This window comes from Colletes gigas, unplaced genomic scaffold, assembly GCF_013123115.1.
Source record: "Colletes gigas isolate AHSC1104 unplaced genomic scaffold, ASM1312311v1 Colletes_gigas_Sc00027, whole genome shotgun sequence".
Classification (NCBI taxonomy): Eukaryota; Metazoa; Arthropoda; class Insecta; order Hymenoptera; family Colletidae; genus Colletes; species Colletes gigas.
Genome location: NW_025106656.1, coordinates 917,153 through 944,019, shown reverse-complemented (window position 1 = coordinate 944,019; position 26,867 = coordinate 917,153). Strand labels below are relative to the sequence as shown.

The following is a 26,867-nucleotide window of genomic DNA, read 5'->3' as shown; positions in this document are numbered from 1 at the left end:
TTTCACTGTTTCTGCACCACAGATGTTAGTTACCTTTAACACTAGATTGGGAGGTTTGAGTACGTTGTAAACAAGCCCTTGTAAGATGACGAACAGCAGGGTGTTGCCTAACATCCACACTTGCACATACAGTGCTCTCTCCATGAACAAAGAATGCGAACGAGAACGACAAGTGACTACTGCAAATGGCAATAAATTTGCTTACATTAAAATACAAGGGATTTATAATTCGATCGTTTCATTGACACTTACAGATTGCTTCTTCCACTCTGATAACAGAAATCAGTGAAAACTAATGCAAGAACTTACCTACTGCAACGGTGTTTCTCGAACCCATCATAGGGCTGTACGAACCACTTTCCTAGCCGAACAAAATCACGAGACAGTAAACATCGTTCGATCAAGTTATGCAGAGCTTTGAAAAGAAGTGACCGACACTCGTACGACAATCCGCTTTCCCATGAACCCTGTTCGCTTTCTGGAATCAAGACAAATATCCACATTACGAATCGAACTTTCGTGTATACTATAATGTTTAATTCGTTGACTATTGGGAGAAATTGTTGTGTGTAAACTGAGAAGCTGTTTGTAATTTTAACGTTTTCAGTTTAATTCGAATCATTTTTCAGCACATATACTACAGACAGCGACTCATAAATTCATTCACATACTTTCGCGTTCAAGTGAATATGAATGTATCAATTTTCAACATGAACTTAGGATGTAAACATCGTAGTCACCACATCTGATTATATTGTATGAAGCCCTCTGTTACGTTCCTTACGTATATTTTGAAATCATTGTTTATAATTTTGTAAACAAATTTGTGAGTTGTGTAGTGATTACTGAATTCTGGTATTCTAATTCCTGATTTTTCCCAATATATTCTCAATTTTCTTGCTTTGTTGTTAGTCCTATAGCAAGAAAAACGTTTAAATGTATGTAAGCAAACCGTATGGTAGATATTTAAAATTATTATCATCATTTTGTAAATGGATTTTTATAAAGTAAAATGAGACAAATTATACAAGGTTTGAAAAAGGAAGGACGTGGTTTGTAAGTGTAATAGCAAAAATGAAAATCTCGCTGCGATCGTATCTTAAACACTCAAGTCGGAAATTTGGATATAAGAAAGATGAATTGAGCAAATATTCGAATGCATGCAACACCATTGAGTGTTCAATTAATTCAACATTTTGCATATCGTTGCGTAAATAATAGACATGTAATTCAAATCATTTGTAGACTTTTTCTCACGGCCAGCGGAAGCATAATACACATTCTACTTTAGAAATATGCAGATTTTCTGTTACTTTTCCCGTGATCTACTTTCTTCGTCGAATCGAGGTAATGTCCATTCTCACTGGTTGAACGAAGCGGTCGATTCTACTGTGAAAGTAACGCGTTCAGCCCAGAAAACTAATGTTTTTGGATTTGTGTTGACAGACTTAGAATTGTTTAACAAATATTTACTTAGTTGTCATCCAATATGAAATTTTATACATTGACCCCTACTGCATCAAATATATTTTCCTTCCCAAAAGTGATAAAAATAATCATTTCTTATATTAATCTATCGCAGTATAATACTAGACACGAATGACGGTTATTTAGAAATAAATTCTTTGTAATGAACATCTCGTTTAACAATGACATGACAAAATAGCGTGATAGTGGTTCATATAGTAAATATATCCCCTCACAAAAAGACCGTTCTTTTATAACTGTTTTCACTGTTTCGAACATATTTCAACAATTCCACTAGCGAAGTTCACCAGAGCTTGAGAGCGTTCGTTTTAAGGAAGATAAACAGAGATGTATCCTACGTTTATCGAAGTACTCATAATATCACTAATATCGTCTCTTTTCGATTTCCTTTTGATTTACAGTGTTCAAAGTCTTAGATCGTCTAGGGCTAACGGTTTACCGGTTGGTTCCGTAATTGGTATACTCCTTGCGATGCACAATAATGGATCTCTGCGTTGTATTGCACCGAGTTGCAGACAAGTATGTACATGGTTCAGCGACCCCGTGCAGAGAGAAACACGGTCTCGGCAACGTTACCGCTTCGTTCACTTTGCATACCTTCTTTCTTCGAAACAAGACCACACGGGATTTCCTACGATAACATACTTCGAAATTGCGACTTGCAGCATTTAAGTCGATCTAACGTCCAATCTAGTACTTTCCAAAGTAGGCGACGCTACCCTTAGAGAAGGGACGCGTCATAATTCGAGAACGATACTATAGAAAAATGTTTTACGTAAAAAAATATGGATAACTTAAAGAAATGATTTTTAGAGCTTCAATTCTAAGCAAGTAATGTCTCCAAGTTATGAGAATCAAAGTGAATTGCAACACGATCATTTTTAATTAAAAAATTGAATATTTTTTGTAAGGAAATGTTATAATTTTATGGATAAACGGTAAATTCATACTTCATAAAAACGTGTATTTTAATGTAACGACAAGAATCTGCTAAAATTAATTCTCTCGCGTCTAACGTGCTTGTAAATGTGAGTTAAAAGTGATGGTTAATACATTGATTATCGTCGTTTACCAAGGGTATGATTTTTCTTCTTGTATCAGTCTAGGCTTTTCAGGATTAACTTTTTCTAATGAGGATTATCCCATATTATATCATTGAAATATTTTATTATGAATATTTATTCGTAATTGTAGTGGTCACTCACAATCATGCTACAGTATTTAAAATAACTTAAAAACTAAACGTACACAAATGTATGGGTAGTATCTTTAAAATACAAGGCAATATAACTTTGAATTAATTAAAGTGAACTTGGTTTTCATACGGAGCTGGTCGTCTTCCGAAAAGTTTGGAAATCACTGATCTAATCGAAGGTGAACGAACAAAGAAACGAGATTTTCTGTTCATTGAAACCTGCAGAAACTTATGGGGCCTTAAAATATATTATTTTAGGTATTTTCGTATCTAATTCGACTGGATTAAATATCATTTTCGTATTAATACGCCATATTAGAACGTATCGTTACAGCGTATTGCCGTAACTCCGGAAAGCCTCTCAGCGCGTTTCTCTTTCGCTTATCAGATGATTACACGGTTGCACTGATTCTAACGAAGAACATTTCAAGCATCATTTAGACTAAACACACGTATTACTTGAATTTCAGTAACTTTCAACTTTTTATCCTATCTAATATATTTGTTTACTTATTGCCCGATACTCTCAACAAATGATTGCTGCCTCCGGTTTTATCAGGTTGTAAACTAGCTCTCGATTTAGACACGTTTTATCTTTTAAAAAGCTGGTAGAAAACGTGGTAATCGGTGGGGAATTAGATCTGAAAAATATTGTTCATGGTAATTCAGATAAATCTTCGTATTTTAATTCATTCAGTTATTTTTTTAAATAATAATCACAAAATATGTGGTTACACGTTATCGTACAGGAAAATGAAATTTTTCCTGTTTACAAAACAACGGTTGTTATTTCCTTAACACGTTGAAGGTCATGATATGTAACCATTGGTGATCGACACTTCAAATTTACAATGAAAAAACTCTAATACTTGTAATATTATATACAATGTTGTTAGAAATTCTATAGAATGATAGGTACACTATTGAATTATTATTATTTTTAATGAAATTAAAACTCATTGTGACAGAAGTCAAATTTCAAATAATTGATTAATAAAGATTCTGTGAAGAGAGTCCGGTTTCTTTTTAATACCACCCCGTATAAACGAAAGACGAACACAGTGTGTGCTAATTGTAATTAAGAATCGAGAAATGATTCATCGCTAATTTTTCATTAGCAAGAACACTTCAAGATTATGATATTATAAGGTTGTTAAACTTGTCTTCGTGCTAGTTATGTATAGTGCCACGTGATCAAAAGCACATGGTGTTGCGTGGAAAAAAGTTGATGACCTTAAGTACGACATCGGAGGTAATTCTTCTTCGGTATTATTTTATTCCACTTAGCGTTACTTTTGTTCGTTTACGATGTTTTGTAAAATTTAAATCTGCAAAATATTGATACAATCATCGTCGTGTTGACACGAATAAAGTAATTTTAAAATACCATTTTTTAGACAGGATTAAACAAGTTGTTTTTAAATATATTTATATATTTAATTACCGTTGAAGTATTGTCATCTAAATCTTCTAATCCGCAAGTAGATACTGTAACACACCTAAGGCATAACCGAAATATAAACATATGGTACGGTCATTTTCAAATTGCCTATTTAAAATACTTCATCGACTCAATTTGTGAAGAGATTTAACTTTTACAATTATGAATAAATATTCAAATAACACACGGTAATATCACCGTAAGATTTACGTCATAAATCGATATCAGATCGACTCTTAGTTTAATTTATACATAAGCAATTTATACTTGAAAATGTTGAAATGATACAAGAAAAATGTATTTATATAGTTTGTTGAAGTTCGACAGTCAATGTATTAATATAAATAAATGCTTAAATTATTCACATTTGTTTGCATTAAAAATTGTGTGTTTCACCTCCTACTTTGTAAAATATCGTCCTAATAAATTGAATGGAGTATGCTTTGGCTCATATTCTTCCTACGATGAACAACATTCACTGCTTTTAGTTTTTAAATAACTACTCTTTTCACATAAAAGAACAAATATAAAACTTAGTTTTCATCGGTGGATGAAATTCACTCCCGCTTGAGTATCCTATCGCTCCTGCCTGTGGCCGTGGGTTGTTAGGGTCGCGCGTGTTGAATAAGCATAAACAGTGGTAGGAATGATCTTGCTTCTCAATTAATCGGGGACAAACTGTTTCTGTTATTCGTAGAATATTGTACAAATCTAGACCAGTGGTTTTAACCTTTTCTTCCACGGACCCCTCTTGACAGTCTAATGGGGTTTATGGACCCTTCCAGAATATTTATCAGAATAGGGGTTCTTAAATATTATTTAAATCAGTATTTTGCACAGGTTGCTTTACAAAACAAGAAGTTCACGAGGAGCAACAGAATTCTCCAAGACTTTTTCAGTTTCAATTCTATAAAATGTTTTAGCTAGATCTACATCTTCGATAGAATTTATATTATATAGGAAATGATTGTGGATCCACGTTCAATTTTAAGCAAGCCTTTAAGAGTTTCATTTCTGTCAGCAGTTTAAGAAAGTTTGTAATTTCTCTGTAGAAGATACAATAACGAGTTCGCGATATTCAATCGAACGATTTACCTGAGCCTAACAATTATCGTAATATCAAAGCATCGATAAGATAAAGTTGATATTTCTAGAGAAAACAGTAAAGCAATGAAACTAAATATTAAAAACGTCTACGTGTAGAAGTTCGCGGACCCTTCTGAAATCTGTTTACGGGGCCGGTTGGGGTCCGTGGACCACGGGTTAAGTATTGTACCACTGATCCAGACGATTGAAGGCTCCATTACTCACCGCACGCAATGAGTTCCGGTGACACAAGACCAGAGAGATCAGGTTCCTCGCCATACCAGAAAATCCAGAGTTCCTTGGCGGCGGTGAGAGATAGGGGTGGCGGTGCAGGCGAGGGTGCGATGCCCAGGTCGAAGATGCCAGCCCCGGCCCCCGTGGTGGTTGTCGGGCCGGACGTGGCCGGTGTAGCGGCAACTCGTCGCCACACGCAGAGAATGTCACCCGCGAGGCACCGCGAGAAGCTCGAGAGCACCGGGTCCTCGAGGGGAGTGCCACCGAAACCGCCGGCCACTTCGCCCCACACGAGCTTCCTCCATTTGATGCCGCAGAGGTCCGTCTACCAACGAAACGATGGATAATTAGATTGATTCGACGCTCATTTCCAACATGCTTTACGAAACATCAACGGCACTCCATAAAAATCCCACGCGACACGTTTTCCGAACCAAGAGCACGCATAATTTAAAGGAGGACACCACTGTGAAAATAAAGGCAATTTTCAAGAATCTTTCGGCCGTAACTACGAAACTTTTTGCTGACAAATGTTCAATGTTTTCGAATGTACATTTCTTCAACTACTTCTTGTAAAAATTTCGTACAAAAATATTAATTATTATAGCCGTAATAGGAACCAGCGTGAGAGGCCTCCGAAAATTTGTTAAAAACGGGCGGACGTGTTATTTTTCACTGCAAGTTGTGAAACAAGAAATCATGCAATTTTCTTAAACTATAATAGTATCGGTATCGAATTTTTAAAAATAATTATTTATTATAAACTGGTGAAACTTTGAACCCCCTTAAGGGTACTACAGCATTGTTTATTCCATTTTCTTTCAGTTACGAGATCGAAATATATGTTCGTAAAATTCCTGAATAAACATTCATTAAATCTCTAAACACTTGCAGAGGTTAAAAATTACTGTTTTGTGCGATTCCTTTTAACCCTTTTACGAAACATTTTCGTTTACTGTATCGTTGCTGTACGGAAGTTACGAATCCAAGGTGCGTTAAACGGTGAACAGGAAAGAAGAAATTCCTTGCGCATGAAATTTAATTATTCGTTCGTTAACTGTTCAGGAAAAGCAGAGATTCCTACGCGGAGCCAGTGTTGTAGGCAGCCATTTGTCGCCAAACGGTTAAACGCTTTGGGTGTGTTTTGCTCCGTTATTCGTGGCGCACGTGGTGATGCAGTTTTAAAATGCTTCCAGTGTACGACTGAAAACTGTTACTTTTTTATGCAGATTCGCATCGTGAGCCTGTAGCGCGTAGAAATTTTACCAAGTAAACGACAAGAATGGGACCATAATATAGTAATTGAACGCAATTTGTGGACGTGCACTTACGACTACAGAAAACTGTACATTTACTGGCAGCCATTTTCAGATTTATTTCTTCTAGGTAGACCCAGACAAATTCACTACACTCCTGGATACTAAGATAGCACATGTGTACTACCGTTAGATCTAACCCGGACCAGACACTACTTCATATTGAATAAATTTAATGTTTAAAGCGTATAAAGCAATTCAATTTTATATAAATATAGACACAAATTACGAGTAATAGGACTACTGGAATTCCTAATTAATTCTTACCCAGCACCTGGGAAACTTTCCCTTCGTTCGGCTGAGAAAGCGCTTTTAAAACACTTTCGAGGACCATAGGACTTAATGATTGTCTGTACAATGATTTGTAAAATGTGTGGGGTTGTTGTACAATTTGCCGTACAACAGATGTACAATAAATAGTTACGAATATCGCTTCTATTAGATACGTAGAAATTGTAAATAGAAAGAAATTATTAAGTTATTCACGTCTTTATATATTCAAAATCTCTTTTTGCAACAACCCCTTTATTTTAGAAAACATTGCCAATTTCGTGTAAAGAAGATTATAAAAAGTCGAAGCTTCTGTTTTCACCAGGGCGAATAAAACGATAAATACACCACTTAGAAACGAATAACAATAATAATAACGATGAATAATCGGTAACATCCAAGTAAACGTTCCGAATTAACGTAGTCGGGTTAATGACTACATGGCACAGTATTGAATGCTCGTTGACCGTTGAGAAAGGTCGATTCTTGAACTTTCACTGCATTTCATTTTCATTTGTCACGCAACGTGACAAATATTTAGTTTTATTGTGAACAGAGAAATGTGACTATAATGTAACTAATAAACTGTTATACAATTTGATTGTTTACCAATTCACTGGAATAAAACTGGATTAAAAATCCAACAGGTTTTAACATACGTATCCGAAGATGAGGAGAGCTACAAATCGCTGAGTGGAATGATTTTACTTTTTTATTCAAGCCACTTAAAAATGAGCTACGTATGGTTTCCTATTTAGATAAATGTTCTATTTATAACATATTCAAATTTTAAGTCGATAGGCCACGCAAATTTTGAGATATCGTTGCATTATACCACAAAATAGTCGAGAAAAACACTGTTTAAGATATAGAGAAAGAAATAAGTTCATTGTTGAATTTTATTTCAAGAACGATTCAGTGATACCAGATAGATACAGTATTATTTATTAAAAAAGATTCAATGTTAATAAGTATCTCTAGACTTAGAGCTCTTTTTACTTTTCCTATTATGAAATTACTATGGAAGCCAAAAAAAACATTGCCATTTCTATTATTCTAAAGCCAAATTGTTAGATCATCGCGTTCGAACTCTTATTTTGTGAGACTCCTCCGAGACGTCTTTTGAAATCATCTACTGTAAGATGTTCTTCAATGGATTTAATTGCTTGTTGTAGTTTTTGTTCAAAGGAGAATTATGTTTCAAACTGCGACGTTCTAGTGCCTTCGTTTTAAATATTTTGTAAATATTGCAATAAACTATACTTTTGAAACTATAAGAATAATTTCAATTCAATCGCAGAAAGTTGTAATTATTCTTATTACATCGTCGCCTGTGTATACAAAACAAACGTTAAATAAAGCTTCAATATCCACCATTTCTACGTAAACAAACGTTAAGTTAAAAAAAAGTCAATACATTTTTATGTTATAGGAAGAAAAATGAGCAATAAAAAAAAGCATAATAAATACGTTAGCGTTACCCGATTATGACCGAAGGTCAACGCACACGCAATACGTTACACTCGTATCTCGGTTAACGAGAGTCCATTCACCCTGATTCAATATCTTCATTGCACCTGATTTGTACATTTACGCAATTAGTCGATATTTTCCACAGGCCTTTGATAAGTAATATTTAATTAAATAACTTTCCTGTACTATACAACAAATATCATTTACGATAACGTTTCTCGGATTATACATGGTATTCCACCAGAACCAAAACCCTACTTATCCTCATTATTCCTGATTAAATGAGATTAAAATCTTTTCTCTCAAGGTAACCGTCGTTTTTCTCGTATAAAAGCACACTTTTCCTTCTTGCAGCCCAGAACCAATTTTAATATGTATACTGTGTTTAATCTATGACCTTAGATTCCAAAAAAATGTCTTCATAAAAACCTCTTTATGAGAAAAGTTAAGACAAGATATTTTCCTAGTCGTTTTATACAATACATCTTCGTCAAAAGACATTTTTTTTAGTATTTAGTAACACAAACAGTAAGCTAATATACTATTTTAATATAGTCTTTGAACTTGGTCGTGTTTCTAGAGTTCAAGATCAGTTCAAAGTCATAATTCAGACGCATCCTGATTAAAATGGAAATATATCAATGTTATATTATAATAATTTATTTTACGCTTATACAACGTCATAGTGTACTATACTATGTTCTCCGCTTGGATGTAACCGAATGAGTTCTGCTCGTTTATATACGTCAAAGGAGTTACCACTTTTTTTTATAGGCATCGACCTTTTTTTATAACGCAGATCAAGGCCAAGGTTGATATGTATATACCGTTTGACGAGCAGAATAAACGGGATACACTAAGGGTAGCGAGATAGAACGGCAAGTGTACCTCGGCCTCTTTGCGTTAAAAATTAATTTTAACACTTTGATGACCGATTACGAGTATACTCGTGTTTGGTACTTGCAATTTCTTTTAATATACTTTTAACTACGTATAACCAAAAATAGTTAAAACAAGGTCCCATTAAAATTCGTTTTCGTTGCGTAAACGTTTGCCAATCAATTGGCGATATCTCCATAAAAAAATAATAATAGATATAAACATGTCAATTTTCAGTAACGAATAAAGTTCAATTCCGTGTGCGATAACGATTGTCTTCGTCTGCGGTCGTTGACCATGCGAGTCAATGGAATCGTCGCATATTGTGTCACTTGTATGGGAATTCGGAACAAAAATCGTAATTTCTAAACTAATCAATTCTCAACATCAGATCACTAATAGTTTTTTAAAGAGAATACTAAAATGCATTCAATACTGTACACATTATAATTTTTATTTATTGATTATCCCGTATTCGTTTGGAGTTAGGGATTATTGTCCCAGCGACGAGGACGATTACTATGCCGATGACAACATTAATAATAACAAAATAAACGCACACTACACATTTTCTCATTTTTAGTACAATGTTCTATGAACTGTGGCGCCACTATATATCTGTCTATCTATCATATGGCGCCACAATATGTCTGCTAGTGAAATAAAGGCATGCGCAGTCGCGAATAGAACGTGCGTTTCTTCACCAATCAGATACGCGTGTTTCCCGCGTCATACTGTCAGCTGATACAAGTTCAAATAAGTACGAAAACATTGTTTTATACGAATAATTCAAATCAACGTTACCGAAAGCTTTAAAATGAAAAGAATAAATCGTTGATGATATTTTTATTTTAGTATGTTTGTTATCTATTGTTCTTAACTCGGAGTAACATTTTTATTACCCCCCACGTTGCACGAACTTAGATTATATTTTTAACACGTTGATTACTATGCCAGTTTTCCACGTCTAAAGATACCCTTGACGATTGTTCAAATTCTAGCGTGAAATTTGAATTTTGTTAAATATATACGAACAAGTAAATAGTTTCTATCCGGGGCATGGATGTTTTTAATTGCAACAAGTGAAAGAAAAAAATCAATTTCAGAAGTAATGACGCGATAGCGCCTACCGTGACGATATGACGAAATATGTAATCGGTGAACGAAGGCGCCCATCGTAACGCTACGGGACTGTCAAGCTTTGCTGATCAATACAAGCAAGGCGACGTGCAAGGCCGTCCGCGTGGATTCAACTTGCGGATCCCTCGTTTCATTCTGCCACACGCACCACTATTCCTACTCCTTTACTCACACTTGCCATTTCTCGTAGTCTCTTCTCTTTCTCACACTTCCTACTTTTCCGCGTTCCCTTCAAACTATCCTTGTCTTCCCATATTTTCTTCTTTATCACATCGCTCCATTCAAAATTTCAAAATTTTCACTGTCGTCTCTTCCCTTCCACTCGTTCCGCTTTACATGAGACTGATTTTTAAATTTACAGTAGAGTCTCCTCGGTCATCCGAGTTCCGTATTACCCGAGGTGCTTTGAACTTTAAATCCAAACAAGGTTCGGACACTAGTACTTTTAAGTAAGAATCTAAATTAGATATTTTTGTTAGTAAATATTAATATTTAATTCGTTGTTTTTATTATTTTTTTTAAAAACGTTCGCATCTATTACTTTCTAATTTTCTATACGTGTGCACGGCCAGAAGTTATTTGGAGCGACTGTTGCAATTTAAGTATTTGTACAAGTTGATTAATTTTCAGATTCATATCTTTCAGTCCCATAATTTCATACATAGGATGTGTTACAAATACTTATATCATGAAATTTATAGCTTCTTCGTTTATTTAAATTATTTGAATTTAAATATATTTAAGTTCCATTTAATTATGCTCGATAAATTGAATGATTTTCTATCTATAAAAAAAAAAAAATTATTACGACTTTAAACACACTCCTGACAAAATGGATAGTTTTTAGACACATACATTGTAAGGGATAGTATATAAAAAGATTTAATATAATAACATAGTGAACATGAGGCTTGGTAAAGTCACGCATACATGTACGACAATTTGCATTCACAAAGTGTCGCTATCTTTATGTAATATTTTCCATATTTTTACGTAAAACGGTACGTATGAAACGATAAAAAGGGTAAACGTGTAAAGTACGACATAGTTACAAAGCATCCACGCATCTGTCAGCATTGCAACGATAATGTCCAATGCACCTGGTCGAAATCCGCGGAGCTCAGTTCGAAAACCGAAATACACATCGAATTATTGATCGAGCCAGAGGACAGGGCAATGCCTAGCGACGTGTCTATTAAGACAGACGAAACTGTACGATTTTATTTTTATTGCGACAAATGCAAGCTCGGTGCGTGTCGAACGTACCCACAGCTGGAAGTTCCCATTTCTATTACTGTCCTCCTTATAGGGTCGCCGTTCAAGCAGCACGGTGTATTACATTCACGCGTGTAACGTAGCGAAATTCTCTTGTGTACGTAAGTTTAGAATCGTAAAAACAGTTCTCTAACAAATTCTGTGTTCGAATACTGATACAGAAATCCAAACGACCGAATCTTCTCTATATTATTTTAACACGTTGCGTACGGATGATGAGATATCTCGTTTTCATGTTCTTTCAATATAAAAGAAAGGAGAAACTATTTTCAAATGGAAACGCGATATTGTATTACAAATTTGTGAAGATTAAGGAGAAGTACGAATGATTTCAACAATCGATAAATTTGAAATGGTTGAGTGTATTGGAAAATACAAAACCATAAGGAAACCGAAATGCATCGCAGATTATAATCTAAACATGAATAGTCATATTACTCGATATTGAGAAAAACAATTAAATGACCGAAAGAGGTGGTGCTATATCTCATCAACTGTGGCCTATTCAATGCATTCTAAATTTATAATTTTTGTAATGATAAAAAAAATGATATATAAAGATTTTTTACTGGATGTGATGAAATTATGGACGTCGAAAGAAAAATCAATAAATACGATTATGGATATTGAAGAAAGTATTCCAAATACAAGAAATCATATACGCATCGATCCACTATTTAGACTCTCGGGTAACATGAAACAGCAAACCCTTGAACCAATAATAGGCGAAGGCAAAAAGAAATTCCCAACGAAAAAATGTAAAGTCTGCTTGTCCAGTGGAAAAAGAAGCGAAACTAGATATAGTTGCAAATTGTAACAAACACCATTGCACAAAGGAGAATGCTGTACCATATATCATACTCTAAAGTAATACTCAGGTGTGTAAAATAAATAATAGTTAAAATGTAAAAAAGTCTACAATAATAAATAGATGTATAAAAAATATACAGGGTGTTCGGTCATCCCTAGGAAAAATTTTAATGGGCGATTCTAGAGCCCAAAATAAGACGAAAATAAAGAATACCAATTTATTGATGGAGGCTTCGTTGAAAAGTTATTAACAATTAAATTCAAAAATTTCAAATCGTTCTGGAAAAATTATTTTCGGTTGCGGGGGTTAATTTTAATCATTTTTGGTCATTACACATATCTCCGAAATCCTATCCACTTTCGAGAAAAAAAATCGGGTAGGTGCTGAAATTTTTCGGCGAAAAAAAAAACTTTCAAATCGTTCTGGAAAAATTATTTTCGGTTGCGGGGGTTAATTTTAATCATTTTTGGTCATTACACATATCCTCGAAATCCTACGCACTTTCGAGAAAAAAATTCCTTACCGAAAATCTAATTAGATGCCTAAATTTTTCGACGAAAAAAAAAAACTTTCAAATCGTTCTGGAAAAATTATTTTCGATTGCGGGGGTCAATTACAATAATTTTTGGTGAATAGACATATCCTCGAAATCTTGCGCATTTTAGAGAAAAAAATTCAGTGCGGGCGGAACTTTAAACGTTAATAACTTTTTAACGAAGCCTCAATCAACAAATTGGTATTCTTGATTTTCGTCTCATTTTGGCCCCTAGAATCTCCCATTAAAATTTTTCCCAGGGGTGGCCGAACATTCTGTATAGCAATATTTAATAATACCTTATGTGAATATAATACCAAATCCGAATTATAAAAAGTGCATATGTGCATAAAGTGTTTCTGGAGCTCCAAACATGTGCGGGTCCCTGGAAGCACGTTGAGTGAGCAGAGTGTGGTGTGCAATGTGTTAATATTAGTTTCATCGTTTCGTGTCGTTGCGTTTAGTTTTCGAATCATTTTGAATTTCGAATTTTTGTAGAACTATATTACGTGTACGGTACATATTATGTTTGCGGACCGCATGAAGTGAAATTCGCGTCGAAATTCAGATATTCTGAGCAAAGGCCAGACCGTTAGTATTTGCAGGTGCCGTTCGACAAGAAAATCGAACGAGATAGCACCGACACTGAGCAAGATAGAGTATCTAATAGCGAAAACTCCGAGCACGTTCATGCGTTCGGTAGCTAGCAATTCGATCCCATGTGCGAATGAGTCGCTAGCGGTCGAAGCTTCAAAGAAATGCCGAATGCGTGTCGGTGTGTCAACATCAAAGGTGGCCCTATATGATGCGGCTGGACACGCAGCCGGCCCATGAAATGACAAATTGTTCTCCATGAAAATGAGTATCAAGATTTTATTCGCCCTAACGGAGATCACAATCCTGATTTTATATACAATAATTTTTCAAAACACTATTAATCGTCATTAACATTTTTAAGATTGTTATTCAAAAATCGACTTCAATTTATGTACAGGGTGTTCGACCACTCCTGGGAAAAATTTTAATAGGAGATTAAGATACTAATTTGTTGATTGAGGCTTCGTTAAAAACTTATAAAAAAATTAAATTAAAAAATTTCAAATCATTCACGGAAAAATTATTTTCGGTTGCGGGGGTCAATTACAATCATTTTTGGTCAATAGACATAACCCCTAATTCCTACTCACTTTTGAGGAAAAAATTCCTTACCGAAAATTTAATTTCTGGCCAGAAATGGTTCCCTGAAGTTCCGTGCATATCTTTAAAACATCATAACTTTTGAACGGATTAAAGGATATTAATGTTTCCAAAAGCAAACTACGCGTATTTTGGTGGAGAATATGTAGAAATTTTAAGAATGTTCGAAATGTTGTTCCTTAACCCCGTAAAGTCCAGAAACCCCCATAAAAATGGTCCAATTTTCAAACAGCCATAACTTCTACAATAGCGAATATATTTCAATGAAATTTTCCCCCGAAATAGAGCCCATGGGTACCTACAAAAAAGTATAAAACAACTTTTCTATAGAGCGTCAAACAAAATTATTAAAAATAAAAAATGAATTTTTAAGAAAAATCGACAAGGTGCCTAAATTTTTCGGCGGGAAAAAAAATTTCAAATCGTTCTAAAAAAATTACTTTTTTCTAGAGGGATCAATTATAGTCATCTTTGGTGAATAGACACACCCCAGAATTCCTAGGTACTTTCAAGAAAAAAATTCTTTATTGAAAATATAGTGTGTGGCCGAAAATGATTCTATAACTTTTAAATCAAAGCCTCAATCAACAAATTAGTATCTTTGATTTTCGTCTTATTTTGGCCTCTACAATCTCTCATTAAAATGTTTCCCAGGAGTGGCCGAACACCGTGTATATACATATGTATAACAAAAGCTTATCGTGTAAACATGTTTGTTAAAGGTGGCCTCTGCCAATGTTTTGTACGTCAGTGGATACTGTTCTTTTATATTTATTGTCATTCTCTACGCAAATATAAAGATTTCTTATCAAGTTCACATTCTGAAAATTCACCAAATACAAATGTGGTTCTTTTAGTTTCCCACATCGTTGGTATACCGAAACTGTTTACTATAGACAGTGAAATTCTCCATGCAGTCATTGTTTATGTTACAGAGATAAGATTGAGCTGCGCGGGGACGAATGCATTCTTTCCTCATACATTAGAGAATCCAAACACGAACACGTATTGAAATTGACACGGTATTGACTGGGCGATACTTATCGTGATGGATTATGACTCAGTTTTTCCAAAATTAAGATACCAATAAGGCTTTAACCGGTCACATTTTTGTTGACATGAGAACTACTGACAACAGGAAAAATTATTGCCACATTCCATAACTATTCACTTTCTTGAGTAATTTTTGTCATATGTATTGGTCATTGTTTAAACAACCGTCCTCTTACTAATTTCTTTTCCATTCGTACTAAATCTCTGAGTACAGAATTCCGACTTCTTCCTCTCATTTTTCGTGTTACAAAAAAAGCTTGTATTACTACATTTTCATTCCAGTTATGTTTGGTTTTCTTTCAAATAAAACATACGAATCGCAGATCGTATTTCGGTAACCAATGCCCCCGAACAGCAAGAAATTTTTTTAGCAATTTTTTTAATAAATCTTAATAATCATAATAACATTTATTGACATTGTTTCAAGCGTAAAAATTCATGCAGAGGAATTGAAAGCAGAACGGACCCTGTAGGTAAAATGGACCACTCTTATATCTTTCAAAGTACTAGCACAATCTATCGGTGTCTTTCCTCAACACATTAGTTCCCTCTCACCCGCTTTCGGTCAGTGCTCTCAAGGCTGCCATACGTCGGTACACATTTTTATCACGGTAAGTTATTATTATTTTTTTTTTTTGTACTTTAATGTTAAAAAAGCAAAGTTCGATTAGCCTCCATTTTTGCTACATTTCTCGTATTGATTTTTACGTGTGTTTACGTTGGTTGCCTATTATTTCTATCATTATTAACGATATGACGACAAAACATCGTTTATTTGTTTTCATAACTACCCAAAAGGCAAAACAGACCGGGCAAAGTAGATCCCGTGATCCGTTTTGCCTTCAAAGGAATTCTTATACTTTATTCTTCATTTTATTTGACAACTAATGCCAAATAAGGAAATACAATCGTGTTAACGTCGTCGTCCTACCGCAAAGAACTAGAACCGTTTCAAAACACTCGTGCAAAGAGACTAAAGAAGAATCTATTGTTCGACGATAAGAAAAATACACCGGAAAGGGCATAGGGAAAGCACAACATACTGGCACAAACAGAAGTAAGAAGAACAGGACGCCGTTTGACGAAGTAACCCAAGAAGACGTTGAGTGTCTTTATTGTTCACATCTTTTCTCAGAATCCAATGAAGGACGAGTGCAATGTCCATCGTGTTACTTATGGGTTCGTTGTAATTGTGCTGGTATCGACGACGCGAACGAGGATCCAAAGACGACTATTGTTGATCAGGGATTGTTGAATAATTGAAATGGGTCTAAGAAAAGCGATAGCCAAAAGCGAGGAATTATGAAAGACATTTCCGTAAGAACAATCTGTTCTGGCGATTCCTCGAGCAAGATACGCGAGGCACGCGGCTTCTTCGTCGACGGAGTCACTCAGTTAGATTATGCTGAAACTGGTGCTGTGTGGAAGAAAACAGGAGAAGCCAAGGGGGGCTTGACCAGCCTAGGTGAAAGCCTTGCACCGCGAGGACGTGACGTGTTAAGACTACAAGAGAGTTTACACACTGCTCGGTTTTAGCTCACCACTTTTGCTTGACGCTGACCTCGGAACGCCATTCTTTTATACAATTCACAGAATTTTTCCATGTAACCAGACTTAGATTAAATTTAATTTAATCAAGAATCAAAAAGTACGATGAGCCACTACGTAGTAACTGATACGTAACTGTATTAATATGTCCACTTTTGAGACTAATTCTTTGATCGTGGACAACTTTTGCGGAAGGCTTTTTCACGCATTTGAGCGATGCGCACGTTGAACGCTCATAGGCGTTCAACGCACACAGTCAACCGATCGATCGAACACGCTATAAGCGTTGTTTGCAGTCAAAGAAACTATTAACCACAGTCGAGACATCTATAAAAGTGAACCAAGACCTATAGTACAATTGAATACGCTCCACACGCAAGAAATAATCGATAGCCAAAATGGAACCTTTCTAACCAAAAATGTTGATCGCTTGCTAATTCTGATGTACCAAAATGTAGATTTCCTTACAACCAATAATGATGTATGCCAATTTTACAGAACACAAGAATTATTACCATCAAATTGAGAAAAACATTAAAACGAATGAAAATTTAAGGTAACAGTTGTAAAACAGAAATAATATAAAAAATAAATTTTGGAATACCAACATTCTGTTACTCTCGTTAACAAGGTCAGTTTTCCAATTATAAAATGAAACTATATTTTGTTACCTGTGTAAACATTGATTTATAAATATTCGAATGTCGATGTCAATACGAAAAACAGATTTCTCTGTGCTACATTCTATGAGGAAAATAACAGTACAGATCCCATATAAAATCTAGAAGGCTACGTGACTGCGTGCATTTCAGTCATTCCAACGTCAACAAAGAAGGAAGTTCACGCTCCTCTTATTATTGCGCTAACGCAATTCCTTATTGGAATCTGTTTCACCAATATTTCAAGCGTTACACCACGCCTACAGGCAAATCGTAGCGTTATTTATTTAATAAATATTCTAGCGGTATAACACTTAATTACCAATCCAGGTAAAAATAATTAAAAATTTACTGTTTATCGTGAGATTTGTATATAATACTCGATACGTTTGGTTGCTAATTTACACGATTAATTAAATTTTGATGTACTGGATATTTGAGTTTCTAACTACGTCCGAAGTGGGAACCACTGCACCCGTGCATTGCCCCTACCTCGACGCTACAACTTCAAGTTTACCCGTGAATACGAAGTGATTATGAGGCTGTATATATAAAAAATGTTACGATTTATCCTCTGCGAAATTATAGTATTGCATTTTGCCGTCTTCAACAGATTTAACGTTAAAGTGAAATAAAACAAGTTTTCAAAACATCTCGTAAATAATAAAAATATTAGATAAAAAATTGTTAAAAGAAGTAACTTCTCCGTAAAAATTTGTTTGAAACAACACTTGCCAGCATAAACAAACTTGCGAATCTAAAATGATACCGAGCAGATTTCATTGAGGAAAGCAATAAGAGAAATAAAAGTAAAAATAAAAGTAAATAGTTTTCCTCGGGATTGTTAACGGAGAATTGACACGATGAATAAATCAACTTTTTTGAAATTTTTAAATGTAACGCGGTCAAAAACACTAGAAAATAATCGAAATTGTAATTGATCAGTAGACACTGACGTTTTAATATATCGAACTCGATTTCTTAATTTCTTGGCTTAATAAACTGTATCACAACAGCGACGGACGCGTTAAATGTGATCTCGGTAACCTTTCGATTAGAAAATTGGCACAAAACAGTCCCAAAAAATGTCGAATACCGCAAGTCCATTTAGGGCTGTCTGTTTTTGATCGAATATTCGAGGAAATGCAACGTATTACAACTAAAAACAGAAAAATGTGTCTACTCAGCGTTATAGCCAGAATAAGTATGTGTATACACTATCTGGTGCATACTGCACAATAAAAATAAATGAAAAAAGAGAGAAAGAGAGAAACAGTTTAGACACGCTCCTAAAAATAGGTGGTCTAACGCCTGGATGCATACTCCATATCAGTTATAATTATCTGTTGCAAATCTTGATAATTGAAATATATGTATTCGTCTTTTTTCCTTTAAAGAGGCATGATTTACTGTTGGCATCTGGTCATGACTGGCGTCAAGGACACTCAGAAATGTTTTCACACAATTGTTGTTAACTTGTTAATAAGTGCAAATGTTCCATGTTTTACAACCTCACATATTCGAATATATGTATATACTCCACGATAATCAACAGAATATTGTTTCATTTTTAGTAATGGAAGTTTTATATATATTTACAAACTGAGAGTAATATCAAGAGAAGTCTTCTATCATATTTTTGGAAAATATCTAAGAATTAATGTTCATAACAAGTGATTTAATTTAAATGAAAAAATTTGTACAAAAAACGTAGTTGCTTTGAAATTACAGTTATCCCTCGAAGTACGCGGGGGTTCGGGACGCCAACGTGCCGCATAACTGAAAATCATGTAATTCTAAGGCCAACCAACACTCTCCCCCTACACTTCAAATATCTGTTAACGGGAAACCGTAATACAAGGATTACAGGAAAATTATACGTTCGTTTACATGCATGATATATATTTATTATATTTTATGAAATGGTAATTTTATATTTTCATATTGTGAAAAGACAGAAAATGGAAATTTGCAAACTTTTGTCACTACATTTAAAAAATCAATGCACTGTTCATTCATCACTCGTTTTTCACCATAAGCCAAGATGTGAAACAATAAAAATATTATCGAGAATATTTTAAACAGCGTTTACGAAGGATTAAATGTACCAAAGCATGAATCATGCGTGAATTACATTTAACCGCGTATCTCGATTAGGAATGACTTCCAAACATTTTCGGCATTCTTTAAAAATTTTGCAGCAATCAACTTGACAGGAATACGTTCACAGAACTTTCTTCATCCTCAAAATGGGGCGAGACGTACGCTCCTGACATTCACTCGTCTCTATTTTCAAAACATCCTGTATACAGGTAGATAAATGCATAAAGTCCGTCCACATTGTTAGGTTGGCATGTATAGCACAAGTACGTTCGAGATTCGTCGAGTTCAACGAAAAGGTGTTCCTAGACTCGCCGGACCAGGACAGACAAGGACTTTCGAACGGTGAAAACAATGTCTGACACAGTTTTCTGGCTTCATCGAAAGGCGAAAGGAATGTTACGACGAACGATCTCGTTATCCATCGAGAAAGGAGATGAAAACGTCGCGTTTTCAACAGTTTCTCGAGAGATTGTCAGCAGTAGAAATACACATTACGCGAGAATAATCGAACCATATTCACTGCGATCAAAGGATAGATGCACTGTTACCGGTTCTCGGCCCTGCTGCAACCTCCTTAATTCTCTCACGCGCGGAAAACTCAGGGCCGACATGAATCAGGCATGACATTGGGTCGCATAACAAACTTCAAATCCCACTGACGCTCGCACACACGCGAGTGTTATATATATAGTATGTGCGTATGTGTGCGCGCGCGCATACGATATTCAGATATATACGTATATATGCATACGCACACGCACACAGGTGTATATATATACATAACTCATTATATGTACATATGCCTGTACACGCACAACATATACATACATGTATATATATATATATACAACATATATACATAATAAGAATACATACATATATACATATGTATTTATCTATATATGTATATGCACATATATGTACTATGCATTATACATATATGTATACATGTATAGATATATATATTTCACTGGCAGCAGAGGGGGGAGGGGAGTGCCGCGATACACAACACCGACGTCGACAACGAACGATCGAGTACTGCCCACGGGAATTCTCCGATATATAGGTTAACCCGGGCGACTTGTATTCGCGACATTGCACGGTACCTTTAACTAGTCATTGGACAACTGGTTTCCGCCCAGCAAAGCTCGTTCGTTCGTAATTCCAAAAACAGAGAACGTATGCGCCCTGACTCTTGCAAAGAGTGGGCTCACTGATCACTCACCAGTGCGAAGAAATTTGTGTGGCAGTCCTCCAGGCTAGCGCCGTTCGTTTGATGCGACGGATGCGTCATGGCTTCTCCATCGTAAGCCGTACACTCATTAGCAACACTTCTCGCGACGACGCGCCTCTCTCAGCCCCGAAAATCACACGGCGAGGCCGCTATTATTCGAGAACATTTAGGAGGGTTTTCACTTCTCAATGGCGACCGTAAAATGGCGGACGATGGGAAACAACAAGCGCAGCCGCCCGAGGTGCCCCCTATCGCTCACACGCGCAGTTCGCTTCAACGACGAGGAAGAAGATGGCGGCGCTCATCAGGCATGGTTTACTCGGAAATCTTTCAAAAAGTACATCCTCGATTCTTGCCGTGAACACGGTTAGTGTAGACACTTCACGTGCACTTTTTAATCATCACTATCACAAAACACTCCTTACTGGGAGTGAAAAACTTCAATTTGCATGCAACGCACACTAACGAGGCCACCGTCATTTTACAGACAAGTCTGCGATGCAATGTAACGCGCTCCAAAAGCAAGAAGGTTGTCAAAAAGACGAAATTCAGACTCGAAGACAACAACAAGTCTCTTGCTGCCAAAGGGTAAGTAATTTACTTATCTTACGTACGAATTCGATCGAAATATTCGCGTTACGTCGCGCCGCTTGCTAACTGGCAGAGGACACTCTGTGGCCATATTGCCGTTTGCCACCTCTCCTTCGTATACTAGCCAATGAGCTGCCAGATTTGACAGCTTCTCAGGGTAGACTCTCGTGCTTCCAGTGCCCCTACTTTACGTTCTTGTACAATTTATTCTTTGCTACATACTTACATGTGACTAGGGATGGAAACAAGAATATTGCAAGTAGCATCGAAATTTGACAGGATATGTTCGAATTATTTACTGTCTCTTGGTCGAAAAATAGTAACATTGGATTTAACATTAAATTAAGATCTAATAAAATGTGTTCAAATTTTATAATGTAGATCCCGGAAAATACTAATGTGACGTTCAAATGGAATTATTTTTAAAATTTTTTTACATTAAAATAATGCCAATGTAGAACTAAATTAATGAACAATTAATAACATTCTCATAAATATTGGATTATTGTACATCGTCACATTGTACAATCTGTAGGAAATTAAAATAGGTTCCAGCAGCTTCAATAAAAATTTTCATTACTAAATTTGATGTTGTATTTTCAAGTACATGTTATCGTTTTATTTTGATATCACTTACATTTAAGTACTGTGCAAGTATATCAAACGAAATATCAATTTCTGTTTTAAATGCTATTCAATTTCAATAACATGATACTGAAATATTGGTTAGATTCAGATTTCTGAGTACCTATATGCTGAATTGAATTCCACCTTTACGTGTGACGTAACGGTTGGCCGTACCTTTTTGTACCGCTATATGAGACTTTCCGTTGATCGCGATAATTCTCTCTACTGCGTAACTTTAAAATGTTTTTCGTTTTTAAAAAGTAGAATTTACTTTCAAAAAAAGAATGTAGAATGTGTATTTCGTATGTACAAATGAAGTTTATATTTTTTTCATGATGTCTGTTAAGTACATAGATATAGTTTGAGAATATAATTATTAATTCGCAAGATCATCAAGTAAAATATATTTACAACGAAAATAAGGCGTGGGTGACAATTGAATCTATATATTTTTATTCCCTAATTGTGCCAATTTTCGTTGAGAACACCTGTTTCTAAGACCAAATTTCGTTGTCCTTATAATCAACATCGACAAATTATCACAAGTAATTGTGTAGATTAAGTGTATCGTGTACGAGAAACGAGAAATCTACGATCTGATTTTCTAAACGAACTAACTTCCATTTAACTACATGTTAATAGTTGTCAAAAACCGAATCGTAATGTCAACAATTTTCATGTATATATTTATTTTTTAATTAATGACAGTATGAACAGTATTAGCAAATTTTTGAATTTAATTAAATAGCTATAATAATCTCAATTTCAAAAACAAATTTCGCCAGAATACCAAAAACTTTCATAGTCACAGGGTTTTCCCATTTTCGATTTCGTTCCTGGCCAATATTAGCCATAACTGTTCCTGAGAAAATACAACTGAGGGCACCACTGTACGGTCGTTGGACATCGATCTTGTCCCTTCTCTTTCCCTTCTCCGTTACTCCTATACCCTCCTTTTCTAAAGGAAGCCTCTTGTCGCGTATCGTCCAGTAACCGAAGTCTTATACACTGTATGAAAAGTTTGGCGCGAGTCGTGTCAAGATAATCTAAAAGAGATGATGTTGAATTGTAACGTACGAAATCAATGACTCTATCAACGAAGATAGTTTTCAAAAAAGTAGTATTACCATGAAGAGTAACATATTCGATATCTTTCGAAAGAAAGCTGGGAAAAATATATGCTGATGCTATTTTATATGTATATCTCTTGCTGCTAGATACAGAATTCTTTAAACTATAGATTTACTCTAAAAATTCACTTAAAAGATGAAAATGAACAACTCGTTCGCTACCCATTTGCATTCAGAATTCAATCAACGACATGGTGTCTACAATATTTTTGTTTATAATCGTCGTATCATTATATTTATAATAGCCAGTTTTAACTTCGACTACCGGATTCAACGTTCAAATTTCTGAAAGCGGTTACATTCTGTTGTCTTCCGTTAAAAAAAGCTTCAACGTTTACAAATCGTTCCGTTTTCAGATCGTTTTACAGATTCACAGTTAAACATTTACCGTAGCTCGTTATCGATCCGCGTTTGCAGTCTATGGAAAATGGATTATCTTGTCGCTGAGAATAATAAGAGAAATAATTTCTTTCTTCGAAAATTGTTGAAAATCTATAGTTTTTGTATAATATCTCGAGGAAGACTGTGTTAACTTGTATATAAAATGGAAATAAATAATATATTAAAAGAACATATGTTAAGTTTAATATTATCAATTTACGGTGCGTTGATTCTACCTAATTTATTCGTGGATTAATATTGTCCTTATTTTTTAATTATTTACACTTTTTCATATTTTGTACGATTTAAAAAATCGAATAACGACGTTTATCCTTCGGTCATGTTTCCATAGAATCTTCTTTCGTTCATTCATAGTGTTGATGAACTCTTGCATTCATTTTTTAAAAGACATTATAACTAATACGCATCATTCATAACCGAATTTACAAATTAAAAAAAATAAAGTTTATAATTATTTTACATATTTGATTTTACTGTACGTAGTATAATGTAATTTCAATAATAACAATAATAGTAATTAAAAAAATAACCTTCATTATTTAACAAATAAAAACAGCAATACTAGTTTTTATTTCTTAACCAAACCTGATATGTTTGATATATCAAAATTATGATATTTGGCATTTTATCGAAATAAATCTTTCACGATAAAATAAAGCTAGGTGCCCCTAGCAAAATCGATATTTTCAAGATTTGGTACATTTGTGGCTGAGACAGAATTAAAATTTAAAGATAACATTACAATTTCATTGAATTAGTTTAGTATATTTAATTTTAATTATTGTCGATAATATGTAAATGAACAAAATATATAAGTAGCATATTTTTTCTTTCATACACAAAATTATAATATTAACGTTTTAAATATTCAATTGCGTTTGTACATATTGTCTTTTGTAAATAATTTTGTATCAAATTTTGTATTATGATAAATAATTCTTTATATACAATTTTTGTTATTTAATAATCAAAATTAAGTTCTATTTTAAATATAAACAATAAATTATTTTTGCAATATTTAATAATGTTTGTAATAATGATAACCTAATAATTATTATAATGCTTACAACTCATACTATTTAATTATAGAATAAAATAATACTATTTTCAGTAATAACATTTAAAAATATTCTTCCAATTCCTTACCCATTTTAAAATTTGTATTAATATTGTTATTATTATTTTTTTAGTACATTGGAAAATGAAACAAGAATGTATTTCATTGCCTGTTTCAGATTTCTGAGATATCAAAAGGGATATGACCCACCTGCAAACGCGTCTGATCTAATAAATAACATTTGCAATGATCAAGCAATTTCAACAAATGACAGTACAAAACTTGAGGATCCATTACAGCGTTTTAATCTTTTCTTAGCATGTGAAAAAGAACTTCAACATTCCATTCCAAATTCTGTACTGTATAGTATCGAAACAATTGGTAAGTTTTCTACAATAATGTCATACAAAATTTTTATAGTTTTAATCTTTTGTACACTGCAACATTTCAATAATAGAAGTTTAACTTAAATATTGCTTACATAAAGATTTTGGATTTTAATCATATTTACTATTTATGAAATATTTCTGCTGATAGTACTGTTTGTAAACAAACTACAGTCATTTGATTCTTTTTAATTAGAGATTTATTGTAATTCAAGGTTGCTTTGATTTCATAATATTTTTCTTAAATTATCAAAATTGTGTTTTTTGATTTATCTACATGTATATGTATATATAATACAATTTTTATACAGTTTTACTTCAATTCTTAAGTGTATATCTTAAAGTATATTCAATTAAAGTTTGTTTTATTATACTTATCACTTGAATTGCAGACAAATTATTTTACAAATTAACAGTATCTCAGGGCAAATGTCATTTAAAATAATACTTAAATTACTGATTTCATAAAATAAAATTCACAGTAGAGGACAAATTTATTTAATGAATTACATTTTGTGTTATTTCTGTAGATAAAAACGAGATAAATTATTATATTTTTAAATTAATAATTTTAGTTTTATTTCAAATGATACATTAGACATTTTCTATAATTATTGGATTACAGATTGTAAAATCACAAAACAATTTTGTTTAAATGTAATATTATTTGTATGCTTTAGTCAAATAATTAACAGTAATTTGATTTTTGCTGTAATTTTTATGTAAATATTGAACTATTTTGTGTGCATAAAATGTTATTTAAACACTACACAGTATTATAAAATTCTTTTTATGTTCCAGCTGATTTGAAAGAATTCTATCAAACACCAATAGGTGTTAACACTCCACTGGATGGGATGCGTACTATGGAATTACCAAAGAATTTACATATTACTTATGATTATCATCGGTTTCATCCTAGTAAGTTAATTTTTAAGTTGATTTTTTGAAAAAAGTAACCTCATTGTTTTAAGTTAGAAAATATCTTTATATTTCATTCTAATTTATAACCTATTCCTATCTTTTGAACGGTTTCGTAATCCCTCATTCATAATAATTTGTTTACTTATTCATACAAAACTAATTAAGAGCTGTTTAATGGTCTGTTAGAAAACAAAGTTTTGTTCATTGAGAGAATTTTACAGAAAATGAAATACATGGTCAAAGACTTATTTTTTAGCCAACCCAATAGTATGTTTATAATTGATAAATTTACTTGAGTATTCTAATAACTAATAACATTATTTCAGGCACAGACACTATGTTTGATGGAAAAACCGCATTCCCCAAAAGCTCCACTATAGTAACTGGTTTGAAATACAAGAAGAAATATCCTGGGTGTGTGCAAGAAAATCCATATTTGGATCAGTTACTTAAAATTTAAGTGCTTCAAAAATTGATGAATTTAAGAATGTTAAGTAGATTGTATGGAATCAAAAAATATATAAAAATATCAATAAACATACGTATTTCTAATTACATTACTGTTTCTTCGATTGTCACAAATCTGATCATCAGATTGTCATATAGTTATCTTCATCATTTCATAATCAAAGATAATAACAATAATATCAACGTCCTAATACAACCATACAATGAGAAAATTCATGTAGGCCACACTACTTGTTAGATTAATTATTATATCCTTATTTCTAGTTTTACCTATCTGTGTATCTACCTATATTATACTCTTTTATTCTGCTTGTATGCTATCCTATTTTCCTCAATGGTCAATAA

The 26,867-nt window shown here is 33.9% G+C and overlaps 2 protein-coding genes across 3 annotated transcripts in view; one reads left to right on the top strand and one right to left on the bottom strand.

Annotated features, from left to right (window-relative positions):
* LOC122401758 (mediator of RNA polymerase II transcription subunit 13) overlaps positions 1-21,138 on the bottom strand; it is a 32,795-nt gene extending 11,657 nt beyond the window's left edge. For both annotated transcript variants that reach the window (XM_043404102.1, XM_043404103.1), the window contains exons 1-4: positions 20,929-21,138; positions 5,436-5,769; positions 310-478; positions 34-179 (exon numbers count right to left, since the gene is read on the bottom strand). In XM_043404102.1, coding sequence (XP_043260037.1) covers positions 34-179; positions 310-478; positions 5,436-5,769; positions 20,929-20,997 — 718 coding nt within the window. In that variant the 5' untranslated portion in view covers positions 20,998-21,138. The remainder of the gene's footprint in view (positions 1-33; positions 180-309; positions 479-5,435; positions 5,770-20,928) is intronic.
* On the top strand, positions 21,082-26,606 carry LOC122401760 (39S ribosomal protein L50, mitochondrial). The gene is made up of 5 exons (XM_043404107.1): positions 21,082-21,303; positions 21,425-21,525; positions 24,923-25,125; positions 25,932-26,051; positions 26,381-26,606. Exons 1-5 carry the CDS (start codon positions 21,229-21,231, stop codon positions 26,512-26,514), a joined length of 633 nt encoding a protein of 210 aa, XP_043260042.1. The 5' UTR covers positions 21,082-21,228; the 3' UTR covers positions 26,515-26,606.
* Positions 26,607-26,867: the final 261 nt, after the last annotated feature.

What these genes read in the sequence shown, in the direction of transcription:
- LOC122401760 (XM_043404107.1), top strand. Translation starts at nt 21,229, where the DNA reads ATGGCGGCGCTCATCAGGCATGGTTTACTCGGAAATCTTTCAAAAAGT. An exon ending in CGATTCTTGCCGTGAACACG is followed by an intron (nt 21,304 to 21,424) that starts GTTAGTGTAGAC and finishes GTCATTTTACAG; the next exon opens with ACAAGTCTGCGATGCAATGT. An exon ending in GTATAGTATCGAAACAATTG is followed by an intron (nt 25,126 to 25,931) that starts GTAAGTTTTCTA and finishes TTTATGTTCCAG; the next exon opens with CTGATTTGAAAGAATTCTAT.